The following is an 18,759-nucleotide window of genomic DNA, read 5'->3' on the forward strand; positions in this document are numbered from 1 at the left end:
CATCTTGGGAGTTGATAGGCTTGAAGTCATAAACAGCGCAATGCATTGCGAAGGGCTGCTGGCAAAACGCACGAAAGTGCTATCTTGAATGAATGCTTACGAGCTGCTGCTGCCTACTACCGCTCAGTCAGACTGCTCTATCAAATCATAGACTTAATTATAACATAATAACACACAGAAACACGAGCCTTAGGTCATTAATATGGTCAAATCCAGAAACTATCATCTCGAAAACAAAACGTTATTCCTGTTACATTGCACAACCTTCAGTGTTATGTCATAGTTACGTCAAATTCTGGCAAATTAGTTCGCAACGAGCCAGGCGGCCCAAACTGTTGCATATACCCTGACTGCGTGCAATGAACGCAAAATGACACAATTTCACCTGGTTAATATTGCCTGCTAACCTGGATTTCTTTTAGCTAAATATGCAGGTTTAAAAATATATACTTCTGTGTATTGATTTTAAGAAAGGCATTGATGTTTGTGGTTAGGTACAGTCTGTGCAGCGATTGTGCTTTTTTTGCAAATGCGCTTTTGTTAAATCATCCCCCTTTTGGCGAAGTCGGCTGTCTTTGTTAGGAAGAAATAGTCTTCACAGTTCGCAACAAGCCCAGCGGCCCAAACTGCTGCATATACCCTGACTCTGTTTGCAAGAGAAGTGACACATTTTCCTTAGTTAAAAGAAATTCATGTTAGCAGGCAATATTAACTAAATATGCAGGTTTAAAAATATATACTTGTGTATTGATTTTAAGAAAGGCATTGATGTTTATGGTTGGAGCAACATGTACCTCAGCGATTATATGCAACGCAGGACAGGCTAGATAAACTAGTAATATCATCAACCATGTGTTGTTAACTAGTGATTATGATTGATTGATTGGTTTTTATAAGATAAGTTTAATGCTAGCTAGCAACTTACCTTGGCTTCTTACTGCATTCGCGTAACCTCGTGGAGTGCAACGTAAAGCAGGTTGTTAGAGCGTTGGACTTGTTAACCGTAAGGTTGCAGATTGAATCCCTGAGCTAACAAGGAAAAAAACTGTCGTTCTGCCCCTGAACAAGGCAGTTAACCCACCGTTCCTAGGCCGTCATTGAAAATAAGAATGTGTTCTTAACTGACTTGCCTAGTTAAATAAAGGTTTAAAAAATAATAATAAAAAATAAAAAATCGGCCAAATCGGTGTCCAAAAATACCGATTTCCGATTGTTATGAAAACTTGATATCGGCCCTAATTAATCGGCCATTCCGATTATTCGGTCGACTTCTAGTCCTGAGTACAGCTGCTGGTATCAACACAGCTCTGTCTACTGTGGATAAAGCAGTCTGAACTGGTTGTCCTGAGTACAGCTGCTGGTATCAACACAGCTCTGTCTACTGTGGATAAAGCAGTCTGAACTGGTTGTCCTGAGTACAGCTGCTGGTATCAACACAGCTCTGTCTACTGTGGATAAAGCAGTCTGAACTGGTTGTCCTGAGTACAGCTGCTGGTATCAACACAGCTCTGTCTACTGTGGATAAAGCAGTCTGAACTGGTTGAAGCTGAGTGGGAAGGATTATTTAGAAAGTGTTTCAGTCTGCTGTGAATCATCATAATCCATACACTAGTAAGAGTCTACAGTTAAAATGCCAAGATACCTACAGGTACATACGGTATTGTCTCAACTGTATCAAAAAGTCATTTTCATATTAGCTATAGAGCTAGTTAGACAGTTGCATACAGGTACCGTTATAGCTTGCCATTGTTTACAGATGTCTCGTTGCGGGATGAAGCAACGTTAAGACAGCTAGCTGAGCTGGCCAGTTGCGTTCTGCTGTTAATGTTTGGTTTTGATTGGGACACATGCTAAGATGGCTGGCTAGCTAGCTAGACATTATGAAATGATTTTTTTGCATGTTCAACTAGCTGGCTAGCTAGATGAATATAATTTACATCTAGCCAGTTGGTAATTATGAAGCTAAATGTTGGCTCAATCTAGCTAGTTATCTTGTTTGCATTTCCATTGTTGGGCTGGAAGCAGGTTAAGTGTGAAAAGGGCATTTAATTACCGCAGTCTACAGGCAATAACAAGCTATAGGACATTAATGAATTCATGTTTTAACCTATTTTTCTGTAATTTGTCTACCAGTACAAGGAGACGGTCGAGGGTGAACAAGTAATACTTCAGGTATTTTGTCTTTGTACTCTGAGCTTGTTGCTTGGACTTGGGGGTCAATTCATGTTATTGCTGGTATACAGCTTTGAATTACTATTTTAGTCTACTTTCCTCCTTTACAGTTTTAATTGTCTGGAGCCTGGTGTTGTTGTGGCCAAGGAGCTTTCACTCAGATGGAACCAGGTTTCAGCTGCTGCTCATTGTTGACGTCCTTCCTCCCAGAGAGGTGAAAGCATCCCCTGGACTGGACACGACCCGGCCTTTTCACTTTTTCAATGAAAAGGCCGTGAACATTACATGTCCTGGTCCAAAGGGCAGGACAGAAATATGCTCTCAGGCTAGATGAATTTGTTCATTTAATGACCTGAACCAGAGTTACTCAAAGGATCTGATGATATAGGCCTCAGTCTAGATATTGGTTTGACCTTCATGTGTTTTAGGTTTTTCCTAATTGTAATCTACTACCTTTTAGTACTTGAAGTTAATAAAGTATTTTATTGTTGAAATATTTGTTTTTTTTAAGCCTCACTGCTTTATCACATGGCCACATTCTCATGTTCCAATGTGAATTCTTTAAGAGATGGGCGGGTCTAAGGCTCCAGAGGTTGTGAAAGATGCTAAATGGGCGTGAACAAAGAGCAGCACCGTAGATATACAACAATAGACAATGTAATACTGTTAATGGTTTGCCTAATGGGGGAACCTGGTGAGATAATGTTCAGAGAATCCATTTAGACAATTTGGTGAAAGTATTCCTTTTCTAAATAATATGTTTCCCAAGGATTAATGTTTTGTGAACAAAGAGCAGCACTGTAGCTGTACAACAATAGACAAAAAGTAATCTGGCACACTGCTTCAGGTTTCAGCAACTCAATAATTTATTTATAGTCAAGAATCATCCACTATACTATTGTGAAAACAATAAGACAAAATATGTATATTATTGCTCACTTGACTGTCTTTTTAAGATAATTGTCAAATAAGTTTGTAAAAGCATTTAAACATTCATTAAGGATGTAATTGTTGTACAACATCATGGGGATCACCTTTTAGCTAAAAGAAAGTCGATTTCTGCTGTTGTGGGCCTTTAACCTTCTGTCTGACTTTGCTGTTCACACAGGAGAGAGACAGGACTATCGTGGATCCTCTGGGGAGCCTCAACAACATCATGACGCTAACAAGGCAGAGAAGAGTCTCTCCACATCAGAACACCTCAAGAAACACCAGCGGAGACCCACAGGGAAGAAATCTCACCACTGCTCTGTCTGTGGGAAGAGTTACTCAAGATCAGATTCACTGAAAGCACACCAGAGAATTCACACAGGGAAGAAGTCTCACCACTGCTCTGACTGTGGGAAGAGTTATTCAAGATCAGATTCACTAAAAGTACACCAGAGAAAACACATTGGAGAGAAACCTCACTGCTGCTCTGATTGTGGGAAGAGTTGCACCTCTTTAGCAACCCTAAAAATACATCAGAGAATCCATAGAAGAGAAAAACCTTATAGCTGCTCTGACTGTGGGAAGTGTTTTGTTTTGTCAGGACATTTAAAATCACACCAGAGAACACACACAGGAGAGAAACCTTATAGCTGTGATCTATGTGGGAGGAGTTTTAGGCACTTAAGCAGCCTGATAGTGCACCAGAGAATACACACAGGAGAAAAACCTTATATCTGCTCTGACTGTGGGAAGAGTTTTGTTTCGTCAGGACTTTTAAAATCACACCAGAGAACACACACAGGAGAAAAGCCTCATAGCTGTGATCAATGTGACAAGAGATACTCTGATAAAAGATCTCTGGTTAAACATCAGACAATTCATTCATGAATGAGTTGTTCAATGTGGGAAGAGTTTTACTGAATCTAGAAAGCTGACTTTGCACCAGAGAAAACACACAGGAAATATACTTTACCACTGCTCTGACTGTGGCAAGAGGTTTGTTTAATCAGGACTTTCAAAATCATACCAGAGAACACACACAGGAGAAAATTATCATAGCTCTGATCAATGTGACAAGAGATACGTTATATCAATGAAATAATGTCACAATGTAATAGGAGTATTTTAATGATGTCATAATGAAGGAACCCTACATGTTTGCCCTTATCTATTGATTTCAGCGTGCTATGGATTGAAATGAAGAGTACTATTTATGTGATAAACAAAAAGTGACTGACAAAAAGTGACTGACAAAAAGTCGTTATGAAAAGAAGACTACGTTGTAGTTGAAAGTTGAAAAGATGTCTTGAAAACAACTTAATTTCAATGTACTTGCAGCCTTGCAACACATGGACACAGTATAATAAATTGGTCTATAATCAATTTTATTAACAATCCTACATCAGTCCAGTATTTCTTGTCAACATTCAAGTGCTAATTGTCTTTATTCCACTACTGAAGAAGCATGACTCAAATCACCTCATATTTCAAACATCCAGCCTGACAAAAGATACATGTTTTATTATTCCATGCCTCACCATTAAGTGAATTATTGCCAATACATATTCACAAAGGGTTGTACATTTGGTTTTGATATTTAATAATATTAGCATTTTTGTAATACTTGCATAAATAATTATGATTAATAACTGAATTTTATTGGTACAATTATGTTGTTTACTATCAATGTAGTAAAACAAGCTTATATTTTTGGTTGGATATTACATCCTATTCTTACTATTTTAATCAATGTAATTTCCTTAGAATGCTCATTAGTCTTTCAGCTTTTATTGTTATTCTTTAGTTTTTTATCCTTATGATTGTTGTGTAGTAAATATTTCTGTTTTTATTTTCATCCATTTTTATTCGTTTTTTCCTGTGAAGCCCATTGTGTTGCATCCATGTCGGAAATGTTCTGTATAAATAAAGCTTGATTTGATTTGAATATATTACAACAAATTAACCCAACTGCCGACTTTAACCAATTCAGTGCATTTTTGTTGAAAATGAAAAATGTTGAAATCAACAATTCGTCAAATGATTCAACTACTGAAAACTGAAACAAACAAATGGATCAAACAGATCAATCCCACTTTTCCAGCCTGCTGAAGGCGTGGTGGAGTGGTAAACACCACCCCCGGCTCTACCAGGGACTTGAGGTGGTCTCCCACAGCTCTGATTATGTCATGTAATGTGGCCTTGCCGTTCCTTTTCTTGACTGCCCCTGCAACACAGAGAGAAACACATTTAGTCATATTATGTTAAACACTTAAAGTAATGGATATGAAGCATCTACGGCCTCAGTTACACCTGGCACCTAAATGTGACTTCTGTCATCTGATCACTCCAAGCTGCATTTGGTCTGGATGCACAAAAGTCACAATTTCCTCAAATTAGGTTTAGATCTGCCGGGATGGGCATTATGTTCGGTATTGCCAGAGTATCTGTGACCAACAGATGCATATCTGTATTCCCAAGAGGACATAAATGTTTTCCATCTAAACCATGTGTGACCTCTCACCTCTGGCTGTAGAAGTGTTCTTCCTAACCAGTCCCTCAACAGCTCTCTGACTGAGCTCCACCCTCACTGGGTCTTCAGAGGAGAGGAAGGATGAGGAGGGATGGAAGGATGAATGGATCAATCAGTCAACAAGTCAGTAATATAAAGAGAGTGTTGATAATCTTAAATGTCCATCTCCCACCCATGGAGAGACCTATATACTGTGTCCAGGGTTGAGTAGGTTACTTTCTAAATGTAATTCGTTAGTTACTAGTTACCTGTCTAAAAGTATCATCAGTAAAGTAACTTTTGGATTCCCCAAACTCAGTAATGTAATCTGATTACTTTCAGTTATTTTATTTTTAGATTACTTTCCCTTTAAGAGGAAGGCTGAAGAGGGATTGTTAGCGAATTCTACCCTATGTTCATACAGGAAACTTCTTTGATCAGAGGTTAGTTTGTTTAATAAGGATTGTAACCCGGAGTTTACACTTACAGCAATATGGAAGGAAACACACTCAGTTCTCAAGATGGTGTTTTCCGTTTTTTAATTCACTACTGAGGTTCATCCCGCCCAAGGTGATGTCCCTTAACTGTAATACCATATAAGCTCACAAATAATAGTTGCTAATACAAAGATGTTTCTGCTAGGCAGAGTTAAGCTTTTTGAGTTATTGGCAGTTGGTCTCCCAATCCTTCTTCCTCTTATTGCTATCATGTGTTAAGCAGAGGTAAGACAGGAACATAGTATCAACAGGAACTGAAGGTATAGTTTCAACAAACAGTCATATGATTTTGGTACAGTTGACCTCTTCATGCACTTACAAGGTGTCTACCACTGATTCTTAATCTCAAAGCTAACGCAAAACATTAATCATTGTACTTTTGTAATTACAGGTGTTCCTATAATGTACAGATATTATAACATTCATTTCAGGATGGAAGGTAGAATGGATCAATCAGTCAACAAGTTAGTTATTTAAAGAGAGTGTTGATCAGCTTAAATGTCCATCTCCCACCAATGGATAGACCTACAGTGCATTCGGAAAGTATTCAGACCCCTTGACTTTTTCCACATTTTGTTACGTTACAGCCTTATTCTAAAATTGATTAAATAAAAACTTTTCCTCATCAATCTACACACAATACCCCATAATAACATCACAATACCCCATAATGACATCACAATACCCCATAATGACATCACAATACCCCATAATAACATCACAATACCCTATAATGGCATCACAATACCCCATAATGACATCACAATACCCCATAATGACAAAGTGAAAACATGTTCTTAGAAATGTTTGTAAATGTATTAAAAATAAAAAACAGAAAAACCTTCTTTACATAAGAATTCAGACCTTTGCTAAGAGACTCGAAATTGAGCTCAGGTGCATCTTGTTTCCATTGATCATCCTTGAGATGTTTCTACAACTTAATTGGAGTCGACCTGTGGTAAAGTCAATTGATTGGACATGATTTGGAAAGGCACACAGCTGTCTATATAAGGTGCCACAGTTGACAGTGCATCTCAGAGCAAAAACCAAGCCATGAGGTGGAAGGAATTGTCCGTAGAGCTTTGAGACAGGATTGTGTTGAGGCACAGATCTGGGGAAGGGTACCAAAAACTGTCTGCAGCATTGATGGTCCTCAAGAACACAGTGCCCTCAATCATTCTTAAAAACGTAAGAAGTTTGTAATAGAGGTCGACCGATTATGATTTTTCAACGCCGATACCAATTATTGGAGGACCAAAAAAAGCCAATACCGATTAATTTGAAGAACACAGTGGCCTCCATCATTCTTAAATAGAAGAATTTGGAACCACCAAGACACTTCCTAGAGCTGGCCGCCCGACCAAACTGAGCAATTGGGGGAGAAGGACCTTGATCAGGGAGGTGACTAAGAACCCGATGGTCACTCTGACAGAACTCCAGAGTTCCTCTGTGGAGATGGGAGAACCTTCCAGAAGGACAACCATCTATGCTGCACTCCACCAATCAGGCATAATAGTAGAGAGGCTAGACAGAAGCCACTCCTCAGTAAAAGGCACATGGCAGCCCGCTTGGAGTTTGCCAAAGGCACCTAAAGACTCTCAGACCATGAGAAACAATATTCTCTGGTCTGATGAAACTTTGATTGAACTTTTTGGTCTGAATGCCAAGCGTCACGTCTGGAGGAAACCTGGCACCATCCCTACAGTGAAGCATGGTGGTGGCAGCATTATGCTATGGGGATGTTTTTCAGCGGCAGGGACTGGGAGACTAGTCAGGATCGAGGGGAAGATGAACGGAGCAAAGTACAGAGAGATCCTTGATGACCCACACAGCACACAGCCAAGACAACACATGTCCTTGAGTGGCCCAGCCAGAGCCCGGACGTGAACCCGATGGAACATCTCTGGAAAGACCTGAAAATAACTGTGCAACGACGCTCCCCATCCAACCTGACAGAGCTTGAGAAGATCTGCAGAGAAGAATGGGAGAAACTCTCCAAATACAGGTGTGCCAAGCTTGTAGTCTCATACCCAAGAAGACTCGAGGCTGTAATCGCTGCCAAAGGTGCTTCAACAAAGTACTGAGTAAAGGGTCTGAATACTTATGTTAATATGATATTTCCTTTTTTATATAAATATACATTTGCAAATATTTCTAAAAAACAGTTTTTCCTTTGGCATTGTGATGTATTGTGTGTAGATACATGAGGGGGGAAAAAACAATTGAATCAATTTTACAATATGGCTGTAACGTACCAAAATGTGGAAAAAGTCAAGGGGTCTGAATACTGTATATTTGCGACTGTTTGACAAAAAAAATATTGTGTCGACCAACAGCCTATCGACCAAACAATTGACTAGTCGACTAATTGGGGTCAGCCCTAATAGCCATTTATTCTTGAAGAATATACAGTTGAAGTCGGAAGTTTACATACACTCAATTAGTATTTGGTAGCATTGCCTTTAAATTGTTTAACTTGGGTCAAACGTTTCGGGTAGCCTTCCACAAGCTTCTCACAATAAGTTGGGTGAATTTTGGCCCATTCCTTCTGACAGAGCTAGTGTAACTGAGTCAGGTTTGTAGCCCTCCATGCTCGCACACGCTTTTTCAGATCTGCCCACAAAATGTATAAAGGATTGAGGTCATGGCTTTGTGATTGCCACTCCAATACCTTGACTTTGTTGTCTTAAGCCATTTTGCCACAACTTTGGAAGTATGCTTGGGGTCATTGTCTATTTGGAAGACCCATTTGCGACCGAGCTTTAACTTCCTGACTGATGTCTTGAGATGTTGCTTCAATATATCCACATAATTTTCCTTCCTCGTGATGACATCTATTTTGTGAAGTGCACTAGTCCCTCCTGCAGCAAAGCACCCCCACAACATGATGCTGCCACCCCCGTGCTTCACGGTTGGGATGGTGTTCTTCGGCTTGCAAGCCTCCCCCTTTTTCCTCCAAACATAACGATGGTCATTATGGCCAAACAGTTCTATTTTTGTTTCATCAGACCAAAAAGTACAGTCTGTATGCCCATGTGCAGTTGCAAACCGTAGTCTGTCTTTTTTTATGGCGGTTTTGGAGCAGTGGCTTCTTCCTTGCTGAGCGGCGTTTCAGGCTATGTCGATATAAGACTCGTTTTACTGTGGATATAGATACTTTTGTACCTGTTTCCTCCAGCATCTTCACAAGGTCCTTTGCTGTTGTTCTGGGATTGATTTGCACTTTTCGCACAAAAGTACGTTCATCTCTAGGAGACAGAACAAAACGTGTCTCCTACCTGAGCGGTATGACGGCTGCGTGGTCCCATGGTGTTTATACTTGCATACTATTGTTTGTACAGATGAACGTGGTACCTTCAGGCATTTGGAAATTGTTCCCAAGGATGAACCAGACTTGTGGAGGTCTACAATTTTTCTTTCTGAGGTGTTGGCTGATTTCTTTTGATTTTCCCATTTTCCCACTGAGTTTGAAGGTAGGCCTTGAAATACATCCACAGGTACACTTCCAATTGACTAAAATGATGTAAATTAACCGATCAGAATTTTTTTTTCTCCCATTTTCAGGAATTTTCCAAGCTGATTAAAGGCACAGTCAACTTAGTGTATGTAAACTTCTGACCCATTGGAATTGTGATACAGTGAATTACAAGTGAAATAATCTGTCTGTAAAGAATTTATGGAAAAATTACTTGTGTCAAGCACAAAGTAGATGTCCTAACTGACTTGTCAAAACTGTAGTTTGTTAAGAAGACATTTGTGGAGTGGTTGAAAAACGAGTTTTAATGACTCCAACCTAAGTGCATGTAAACTTCCGACTTCAACTGTAACTTATAAATGCCTCAAATGTTTCAACTGTATTACCCCATCACAAAAAACATTCTGCTAAGGCACTTGTCTCTCTCTACATCGGTCAGCTACATTGGTGAGCATAGTTAGTAGAATAATGAATGTTTTGGTAAGATTTTGGCACGTCAACTTTTAGAAGGTTAGTAGGAAAGTTAATTACGTAAACCACCCAAATATACTCACATTCACTGAACATTTAGTATTTGACTCAGAAGAAGAAGCCTGAAGTAGGAGAGATTACTAGAAACAAACTCGGTTTACCGTTTTATCTGTGGATTAATTGTCTGAGTAGAGGACATTGTGAATTTCAGGTAAAATAACAACTCCATGTTTATATCCCAGGACAAATGAGCTAGCAACAGCAAGCTATCTAAATTGCCTTGAATGTTTCATGTTTTTCGACCAGTCCCACAATTAATATAGTTGGTTCAGAGTTCGTTTTGATATTTCAAACTGCATGACCTGATCGAGTCTGGTGTGACAAAATTAACGTTAAGCATGTTCATTTTTTGTACATATTGTGACTGCTTCTACGTTACTAAGTCTTTAACCACACTGTGTTGTTACATTGGCGGGTAAAAACTCATGCTTCCAACCGTTAACCTTTTGTCTGAAAATTAAATCTACATTTTACTCAACTGCGTTACCCACTCCAATCAGCAGATGGCGGTCTGGGAATTTAAGGTAATGCTGTTAGTGTGACGTATAATGTAGTGGACGGAACTCTTCTTTCAATAGCAACAACAGTTAATCAGACACCTTGGTAGCTTGCTAGACAAAATAGCCGAACCAATAAAGCGCTTGAGACGCTTTAGTGTATATTAGCCACTGCGTTTTAAACCCACTCCTGTCGTCTAGTTAGTTATCCGATTTAATTTCATATTTACGATGTTATTAGTCAGCTAGCGGGCTGATTACGTTATCACTAGCCTAGCTAACATCCCCGACCATGAGTTCACGAAGCTACTCTCCTCCTGCTAAAGAAGCTGTCGTCAAAGAAGAGGAGGAAGAGGAGGATGTCACTATACAAAAACAAGTAGAGGGTGAAGCTGTTACAGTGAAAGAAGAAGAGAAAGACGTTTCAGTGAAAGAAGAGGAAGACGCGTTCAGAGTGAAAGAGGAGGAGGAAGTTACAGTTAAAGAAGAGGAGGAAGAGACAGAGGAAGATGCAGGCGTGGAGGAGGAGGAGGGGGGGATGACTGTCACATTGAAAAAGGAGGAGGAAATTGGATATCTGGGTCCGGTTTCCCAAAGCCATATTAAGGCATCCAATGGTTCTAACGATGAACTTAGCCGTAAGATGGTTTTGGGAAACCGTTCCCTGATTAACACTAGTAAGTACTGTCTTAAAAACAGAGGCACAAACTCTGCAGTTGTTGAACTGATGTGTGGTGTTAAAGGGGAAATCCGCCATTGCCTCATCCCTATTTGGACTTTTCAATTATTCAGACCCATTGACTTTCCCCTCATTTTGTTATGTTACAGCCTTATTCTAAAACGGTTTAAATATATATTTTTTTCCATCATCAATCTACACACAATTACAAAACAAAAACAGATTTTTTGACAGTTTTGCAATTTTGTAAAAAACAACTGAAATCACATTTAATAAGTATTCAGACCCTTTTCTCAGTACTTTGTTGAAGCACCTATGGCAGCGATTACAGCCTTGAGACTTCTTGGGTATGACACTACAAGCTTGGCACACTTTGGGGACTGTCTCCCATTGTTCTCTGCATAGAAAAAAGTATTCAGAGTCTTGTCCCGGAGCCACTCCTGCGTTGTCTTGGCTGTGTGCTTAGAGTCGTTGTCCTGTTGGAAGGTGAACCTTCCCCCCAGTCTGAGGTCCTGAGTGGCCTGGAGCAGGTTTTCATCAAGGATCTCTCTGTACTTTGCTCTGTTCATCTTTCCCTCAATCCTGACTAGTCCTCCAGTCCCTGCCGCCGTAGGGATGGTGCCAGGTTTCCTCCAGACGTGATGCTTGGCATTCAGGCCAAAGAGTTCAATCTAGGTTTCAACAGACCAGAGAATCTTGTTTCTCATGGTCTGAGAGTCACGAAACAGGATACACCTGATCTCAATTTAGAGTCTCATAGTCTGAATACTTATTCATGTTTTTTATTTTAATAAATGTGCAAAAAAAAAGGTTTTCATATTATCATTATAGTGTATTGTGTGTAGATTAATGAGGAAAACATTTGATTTAATCAATTTTAGAATAAGGCTGTAACAAAATGTAGAAAAAGTGAAGGGGTCTGAATACTTTCCAAATGCACTGTATAGCCATTGATTCTTGAAGAATATAACAGATGCCTCATGAGCTTAGTTAAACTGTTGTACCCCATCAGAACCCCAAATAAGCTTTTTTTACTCCAATGTTTAGAAACAATGTAAATCAACACTGTATAGCCTCAACATGGTTAAAACTATAATGGTGATATCATGGATGGTCAGTCCTTGCATCCGTAGGTCTGTCTATGAATTTGAGACTAGTTACATTTCTCCAGACCCATCATCATCTTATTTCCTAAACAGTGGTGGAATTACAGCTTTGTTATTGTTTGGACTGCATATTGGTTGATTGATGTGGCTTTTTTAAACGGACAACCTAGGTTTTAAACAGAAACAGGCTGCCCTGAGACTTGGTTTGGTAAACAGCTGAGTGATGGGGGCTGGAGAAATGTAACCACTCTCAAATTCATAGAGAAAGCTAATGTAGCGACCTCGTCAAGAAGTTCAGACATCTTGGTGTAACAGTTATAAGGTGTTGGCTTGACAGTCGCTGGACCCAGGTTTGAGTTAAGCTCAGGGATACCCCCTGAATTCACTACACTATGAATACAAGGATTGGCCATCCATAAGGTCAAAATTATAGCTTGACTACTAGTATGTGTTTGTATTTGCCTTTAACCAAAGCCAGTGTGAAATCGTTACAGCTTTGAAGTTCACATGCAATGTTATATATATATATATATATATATATATCTTTTTTTTTTATGGACAAGAGACACCTGTCTCAGAGCTTCTCAAATATATATTTTTTTCACCTCAAACAGCACGGTAACAAAGTGTGTTTTTACATCCATTGAGAATGACAATAGTTCCTCAATGTAGCAGATTGAAACATCTTTCCTGCTCTCTCCCTTTAGATTACCACTCTGTGTGAGTTACAAAAATTAAACAATCCTCTGATCCAATGGAAACGTCATAAAATAGGCCTACCTGATAACTAATTATCCTTTGGCCTTCAGCTGTGTCTGTCTGTCCAGAACTCACTGGGGCAGGAAACGGATCCATTGGAAACGTCATAAAATAGGCCTACCTAATTACTAATTATCCCTTGGCCTTCAGCTGTGTCTGTCCAGAGCTCACTGGGGCAGGAAACTCTGATGGCCCAGAATATTTAATACAATGTTGCAAGTAAACTAGCACCAACTTCGGGCCAGACCAAGTTAATACAATGTTTCCAGTTCCTAGCAGACAGGCCATCTGTAGCCAATTATAGGATATTTATTTTTATCAGGATATTTTCTAACTGCAGGTTGCAATGTTTTTATTTGTTTGCTTTATGTAGGCTATTTTTACATAGTTGGCAATGTCAATAAAAGTTACTTTTAAATGTGTATAATTTTCATTTAGATTAAATATAGATTAACCACAGACAATGATGTTAAGATACAAAGACTAAACACAGCAAAAAATGAAACGTCCTCTCACTGTCAACTGCGCTTATTTTCAGAAAACTTAAAATTTGTAAATATTTCTATGAGCATAACAAGATTCAACAACTGAGACATAAACTGAACAAGTTCCACAGACATGTGACTAACAGAAATTGAATAATGTGTCCCTGAACAAAGGTGGGGTTAAAATCAAAAGTAACAGTCAGTATCTGGTGTGGCCACCAGCTGCATTAAGTACTGCAGTGCATCTCCTCATGGACTGCACCAGATTTGCCAGTTCTTGCTGTGAGATGTTACCCCACTCTTCCACCAAGGCACCTGCAAGTTCCCGGACATTTCTGGGGGGAATGGCCCTAGCCCTCACCCTCCGATCCAACAGGTCCCAGCCGTGCTCAATGGGATTGAGATCCGGGCTCTTTGCTGGCCATGACAGAACACTGACATTCCTGTCTTGCAGGAAATCACGCACAGAACGAGCAGTATGGCTGGTGGCATTGTCATGCTGGAGGGTCATGTCAGGATGAGCCTGCAGGAAGGGTACCACATGAGGGAGGAGGATGTCTTCCCTGTAACGCTCAGCGTTGAGATTGCCTGCAATGACAGCAAGCTCAGTCCGATGATGCTGTGACACACCGCCCCAGACCATGACGGACCCTCCACCTCCAAATCAATCCCGCTCCAGAGTACAGACCTCGGTGTAACGCTCATTCCTTCGACGATAAACGCGAATCCGACCACCACCCCTGGTGAGACAAAACCACAACTCGTCAGCGAAGAACACTTTTTGCCAGTCCTGTCTGGTCCAGTGACGGTGGGTTTGTGGCCATAGGCGACGATGTTGCCTGTGATGTCTTGTGAAGACCTGCCTTACAACAGGCCTACAAGCCCTCAGTCCAGCCTCTCTCAGCTTATTGGGGGTTGATACTCTGAATTGGTCGATTCCCCTTCAGACTATACTCACTGCTCCCCCCATAGCTTTAAATAACTCTACAGGTGCTGCTAACATGGATGAAACTTTTGATGGACTTTATGTTATTGTTACACTACTGTCAAGGTACCGTGTTGCCACTTCCTTCCTACTACGGCCACTGTACGTAATAGAAGATAATAGAAAGTACTGTGCCGCCTTGTTCATAGATTTGTCTAAAGCTTTTGACACTGTGGACCATGCGATACTTTTGGGTAAGGTGTCGTTAATAGGACTGGGATTGTATGCCGTCGTTGGTTTCATGACTTATCTAAAGGATAGAAGTCAGGCTGTTAGAGTTGACAGCATCCAGTCGAAGCCATTGGAGTTGGTTAACGGGGTTCTATACTTGGTCCATTACTGTTCACTCTACATAAACAATATCGGTGATGAGATAAGAAAGTGTCAAATTCATTTATATGCTGATGACACTGTCATGTATGTACTCTATCGCTTCAATGGCTGACCAAGCATTATCACTATTGGAGACAGATTTTAAGATATTGCAAGTCTTTTTTACAGCTGAATCTTGTTTTAAATGCAAAGAAAACACATTTTATGATTTTTAATAGGTTCAAAAAGTGTTGAAAATACACTTGCACTTACGAGCTTAGATGGTTCTCGAATGAATCATGTCTCTGCATATAAATACTTAGTTTATCATCCAACCATATCACTGTCTTTTAAAATGCATGTTGACGAACTTAGACTCAGCAGTAAATACAACCTGATAAAACACCTGTCTCGTCCAGGACCAGTCTACACAGACCGGTACGCTAAAGCCAATCAGACTTTCTTTGCCTACGGTTACTGACACCAGTCATATTCAGCAGGGTGTTGCACATTAGTAAATTAATCAGTTATTCTGCACTCTGGTACACTCAGACGAGAGTGCTCTGAAATCGGGAGTAGTTAGCCGGAGTGAATTTGCGAACGCAAGAGTTATGCTAACTGGATAACAGTCGTTCAAGTTCTTGCTAGTTAACCAAATGACACCTGCATCTCTAGCTGTGTACAGCCACTGAAAAACAATATGAGGGGGAAAAGTCAGTCATTCTCCCACTCCTCCAATGGCATGACATCCTCCTAGCAGCTAGCTAGCTAACGTTAGGGTCCTCCTCCAATGGCATGACATCCTCCTAGCAGCTAGCTAGCTAACGTTAGGGTCCTCCTCCAATGGCATGACATCCTCCTAGCAGCTAGCTAGCTAACGTTAGGGTCCTCCTCCAATGGCATGACATCTTCCTAGCAGCTGGCTAGCTATCAAGCTAATGTTAGGCTCTGTGTTTCTTAGCTTGTTACATACATAAATACGCTAGCCTATTAGCCACGTTATGACTGAATTGTGATCATTGCCCTTGCTAATTTAATTTGTCATGTGATTCACAGCCTAAGTTACATTTGTCCTTTTTTTTGTGTTGTAAAAAATAAATAAATATTTAGCCATTGAAACTGAAATAGTGCATCCCGAATGGAGGCAGCAAAAAAATGTAACAGACCAGCTGTGATTTAACAACCTGATAGCAATATTTTTTGGATCACCAAGAAATGTATTAGTGAATTATATTAATTATGCATTGAACTGCATCCATCTATTCTGCCAACAATGCCTTCGTGTACATCATGGAATGTTGAGTCCAATAGAACCTAGTTTTAAAAACCTCATATAAAGTTGGTTTTGTAGCATAAACTGGGAATTTTATATTTTTGACTGATATTACGATTGTCTGTTTGTTTCATATCTGTTAAGTAGTTCAATCGCTGTCAGTTCCACTTTAAAGGAGTATTCTACAGGGATGACTGATCGAAGTTCATAAGGAGAGGTTATAACACTATATACTGTAGTTCAGAGAGGTTATAACACTATACTGTAGTTCAGAAGGAGAGGTTATAACACTATATTCTGTAGTTCAGAGAGGTTATAACACTATACTGTAGTTCAGAGAGGTTATAACACTATATTCTGTAGTTCAGAGAGGTTATAACACTATACTGTAGTTCAGAGGTTATAACACTATATCCTGTAGTTCAGAGAGGTTATAGCACTATATTTTATAGTTCAGAGAGGTTATAACGCTAGACTGTAGTTCAGAGAGGTTAGAACACTATATACTGTAGTTCAGAGAGGTTAACACTATACTGTAGTTCAGAGAGGTTATAACACTAGACTGTAGTTCGGAGAGGTTAGAACACTATATACTGTAGTTCAGAGAGGTTAACACTATATACTGTAGTTCAGAGAGGTTAGAACACTATATACTGTAGTTCAGAGAGGTTAGAACACTATATCCTGTAGTTCAGAGGGAGAGGTTATAACACTATATATTGTAGTTCAGAGGGAGAGGTTATTACACTATAGACTGTAGTTCAGGAGGAGAGGTTATAACAATATATATACTGTAGTTCAGAGGGAGAGGTTATAACACTATAGACTGTAGTTCAGATTGAGATGTTATAACACTATATACTGTAGTTCAGAGGGAGAGGTTATAACACTACATCCTGTAGTTCAGAGGGAGAGGTTATAACACTATAGACTGTAGTTCAGAAGGAGAGGTTATAACACTATATACTGTAGTTCAGAAGGTATCACGGTCGTCGTATGAAGCTATGCAAGACATCTGGGACCATTCAACAGTCTAGATTTACCAGGTTATTACTAAATAAACTGTTCACCATCTGGGACCATTCAACAGTCTAGATTTACCAAGTTATTACTAAATAAACTGTTCACCATCTGGGACCATTCAACAGTCTAGATTTACCAGGTTATTACTAAATAAACTGTTCACCATCTGGGACCATTCAACAGTCTAGATTTACCAGGTTATTACTAAATAAACTGTTCACCATCTGGGACCATTCAACAGTCTAGATTTACCAGGTTATTACTAAATAAACTGTTAACCATCTGGGACCATTCAACAGCCTAGATTTACCAGGTTATTACTAAATAATCTGTTCACCATCTGGGACCATTCAACAGTCTAGATTTACCAGGTTATTACTAAATAAACTGTTCACCATCTGGGACCATTCAACAGTCTAGATTTACCAGGTTATTACTAAATAAACTGTTCACCATCTGGGACCATTCAACAGTCTAGATTTACCAGGTTATTACTTCTAAATAAACTGTTCACCATCTGAGACCATTCAACAGTCTAGATTTACCAGGTTATTACTAAATAAACTGTTAACCATCTGGGACCATTCAACAGCCTAGATTTACCAGGTTATTACTAAATAATCTGTTCACCATCTGGGACCATTCAACAGTCTAGATTTACCAGGTTATTACTAAATAAACTGTTCACCATCTGGGACCATTCAACAGTCTAGATTTACCAGGTTATTACTAAATAAACTGTTCACCATCTGGGACCATTCAACAGTCTAGATTTACCAGGTTATTACTAAATAAACTGTTCATCATCTGGGACCATTCAACAGTCTAGATTTACCAGGTTATTACTTCTAAATAAACTGTTCACCATCTGAGACCATTCAACAGTCTAGATTTACCAGGTTATTACTAAATAAACTGTTCACCATCTGAGACCATTCAACAGTCTAGATTTACCAGGTTATTACTAAATAAACTGTTCACCATCTGGGACCATTCAACAGTCTAGATTTACCAGGTTATTACTAAATAAACTGTTCACCATCTGGGCCATTCAACAGTCTAGATTTACCAGGTTATTACTAAATAAACTGTTCACCATCTGGGACCATTCAACAGTCTAGATTTACCAGGTTATTACTAAATAAACTGTTCACCATCTGGGACCATTCAACAGCCTAGATTTACCAGGTTATTACTAAATAAACTGTTCACCATCTGGGACCATTCAACAGTCTAGATTTACCAGGTTATTACTAAATAAACTGTTCACCATCTGAGACCATTCAACAGTCTAGATTTACCAGGTTATTACTAAATAAACTGTTCACCATCTGAGACCATTCAACAGTCTAGATTTACCAGGTTATTACTAAATAAACTGTTCACCATCTGGGACCATTCAACAGTCTAGATTTACCAGGTTATTACTAAATAAACTGTTCACCATCTGGGACCATTCAACAGTCTAGATTTACCAGGTTATTACTAAATAAACTGTTCACCATCTGGGACCATTCAACAGTCTA

General features: G+C 39.5%; 1 protein-coding gene across 1 annotated transcript in view; it reads left to right on the forward strand.

The window, feature by feature from the left end:
• Window positions 1–18,759, forward strand: part of LOC106593733 (uncharacterized) — a 50,541-nt gene that overhangs the window by 29,677 nt on the left and 2,105 nt on the right. The window contains exons 5-6 of the mRNA XM_014185113.3: window positions 3,281–3,981; window positions 10,889–11,288. Of these exons, the coding sequence (XP_014040588.3) occupies window positions 3,281–3,981; window positions 10,889–11,288 (1,101 nt within the window). The remainder of the gene's footprint in view (window positions 1–3,280; window positions 3,982–10,888; window positions 11,289–18,759) is intronic.

Source organism: Salmo salar, chromosome 02 (genome assembly GCF_965601325.2).
Source record: "Salmo salar chromosome 02, fSalSal1, whole genome shotgun sequence".
NCBI lineage: Eukaryota > Metazoa > Chordata > Actinopteri > Salmoniformes > Salmonidae > Salmo > Salmo salar.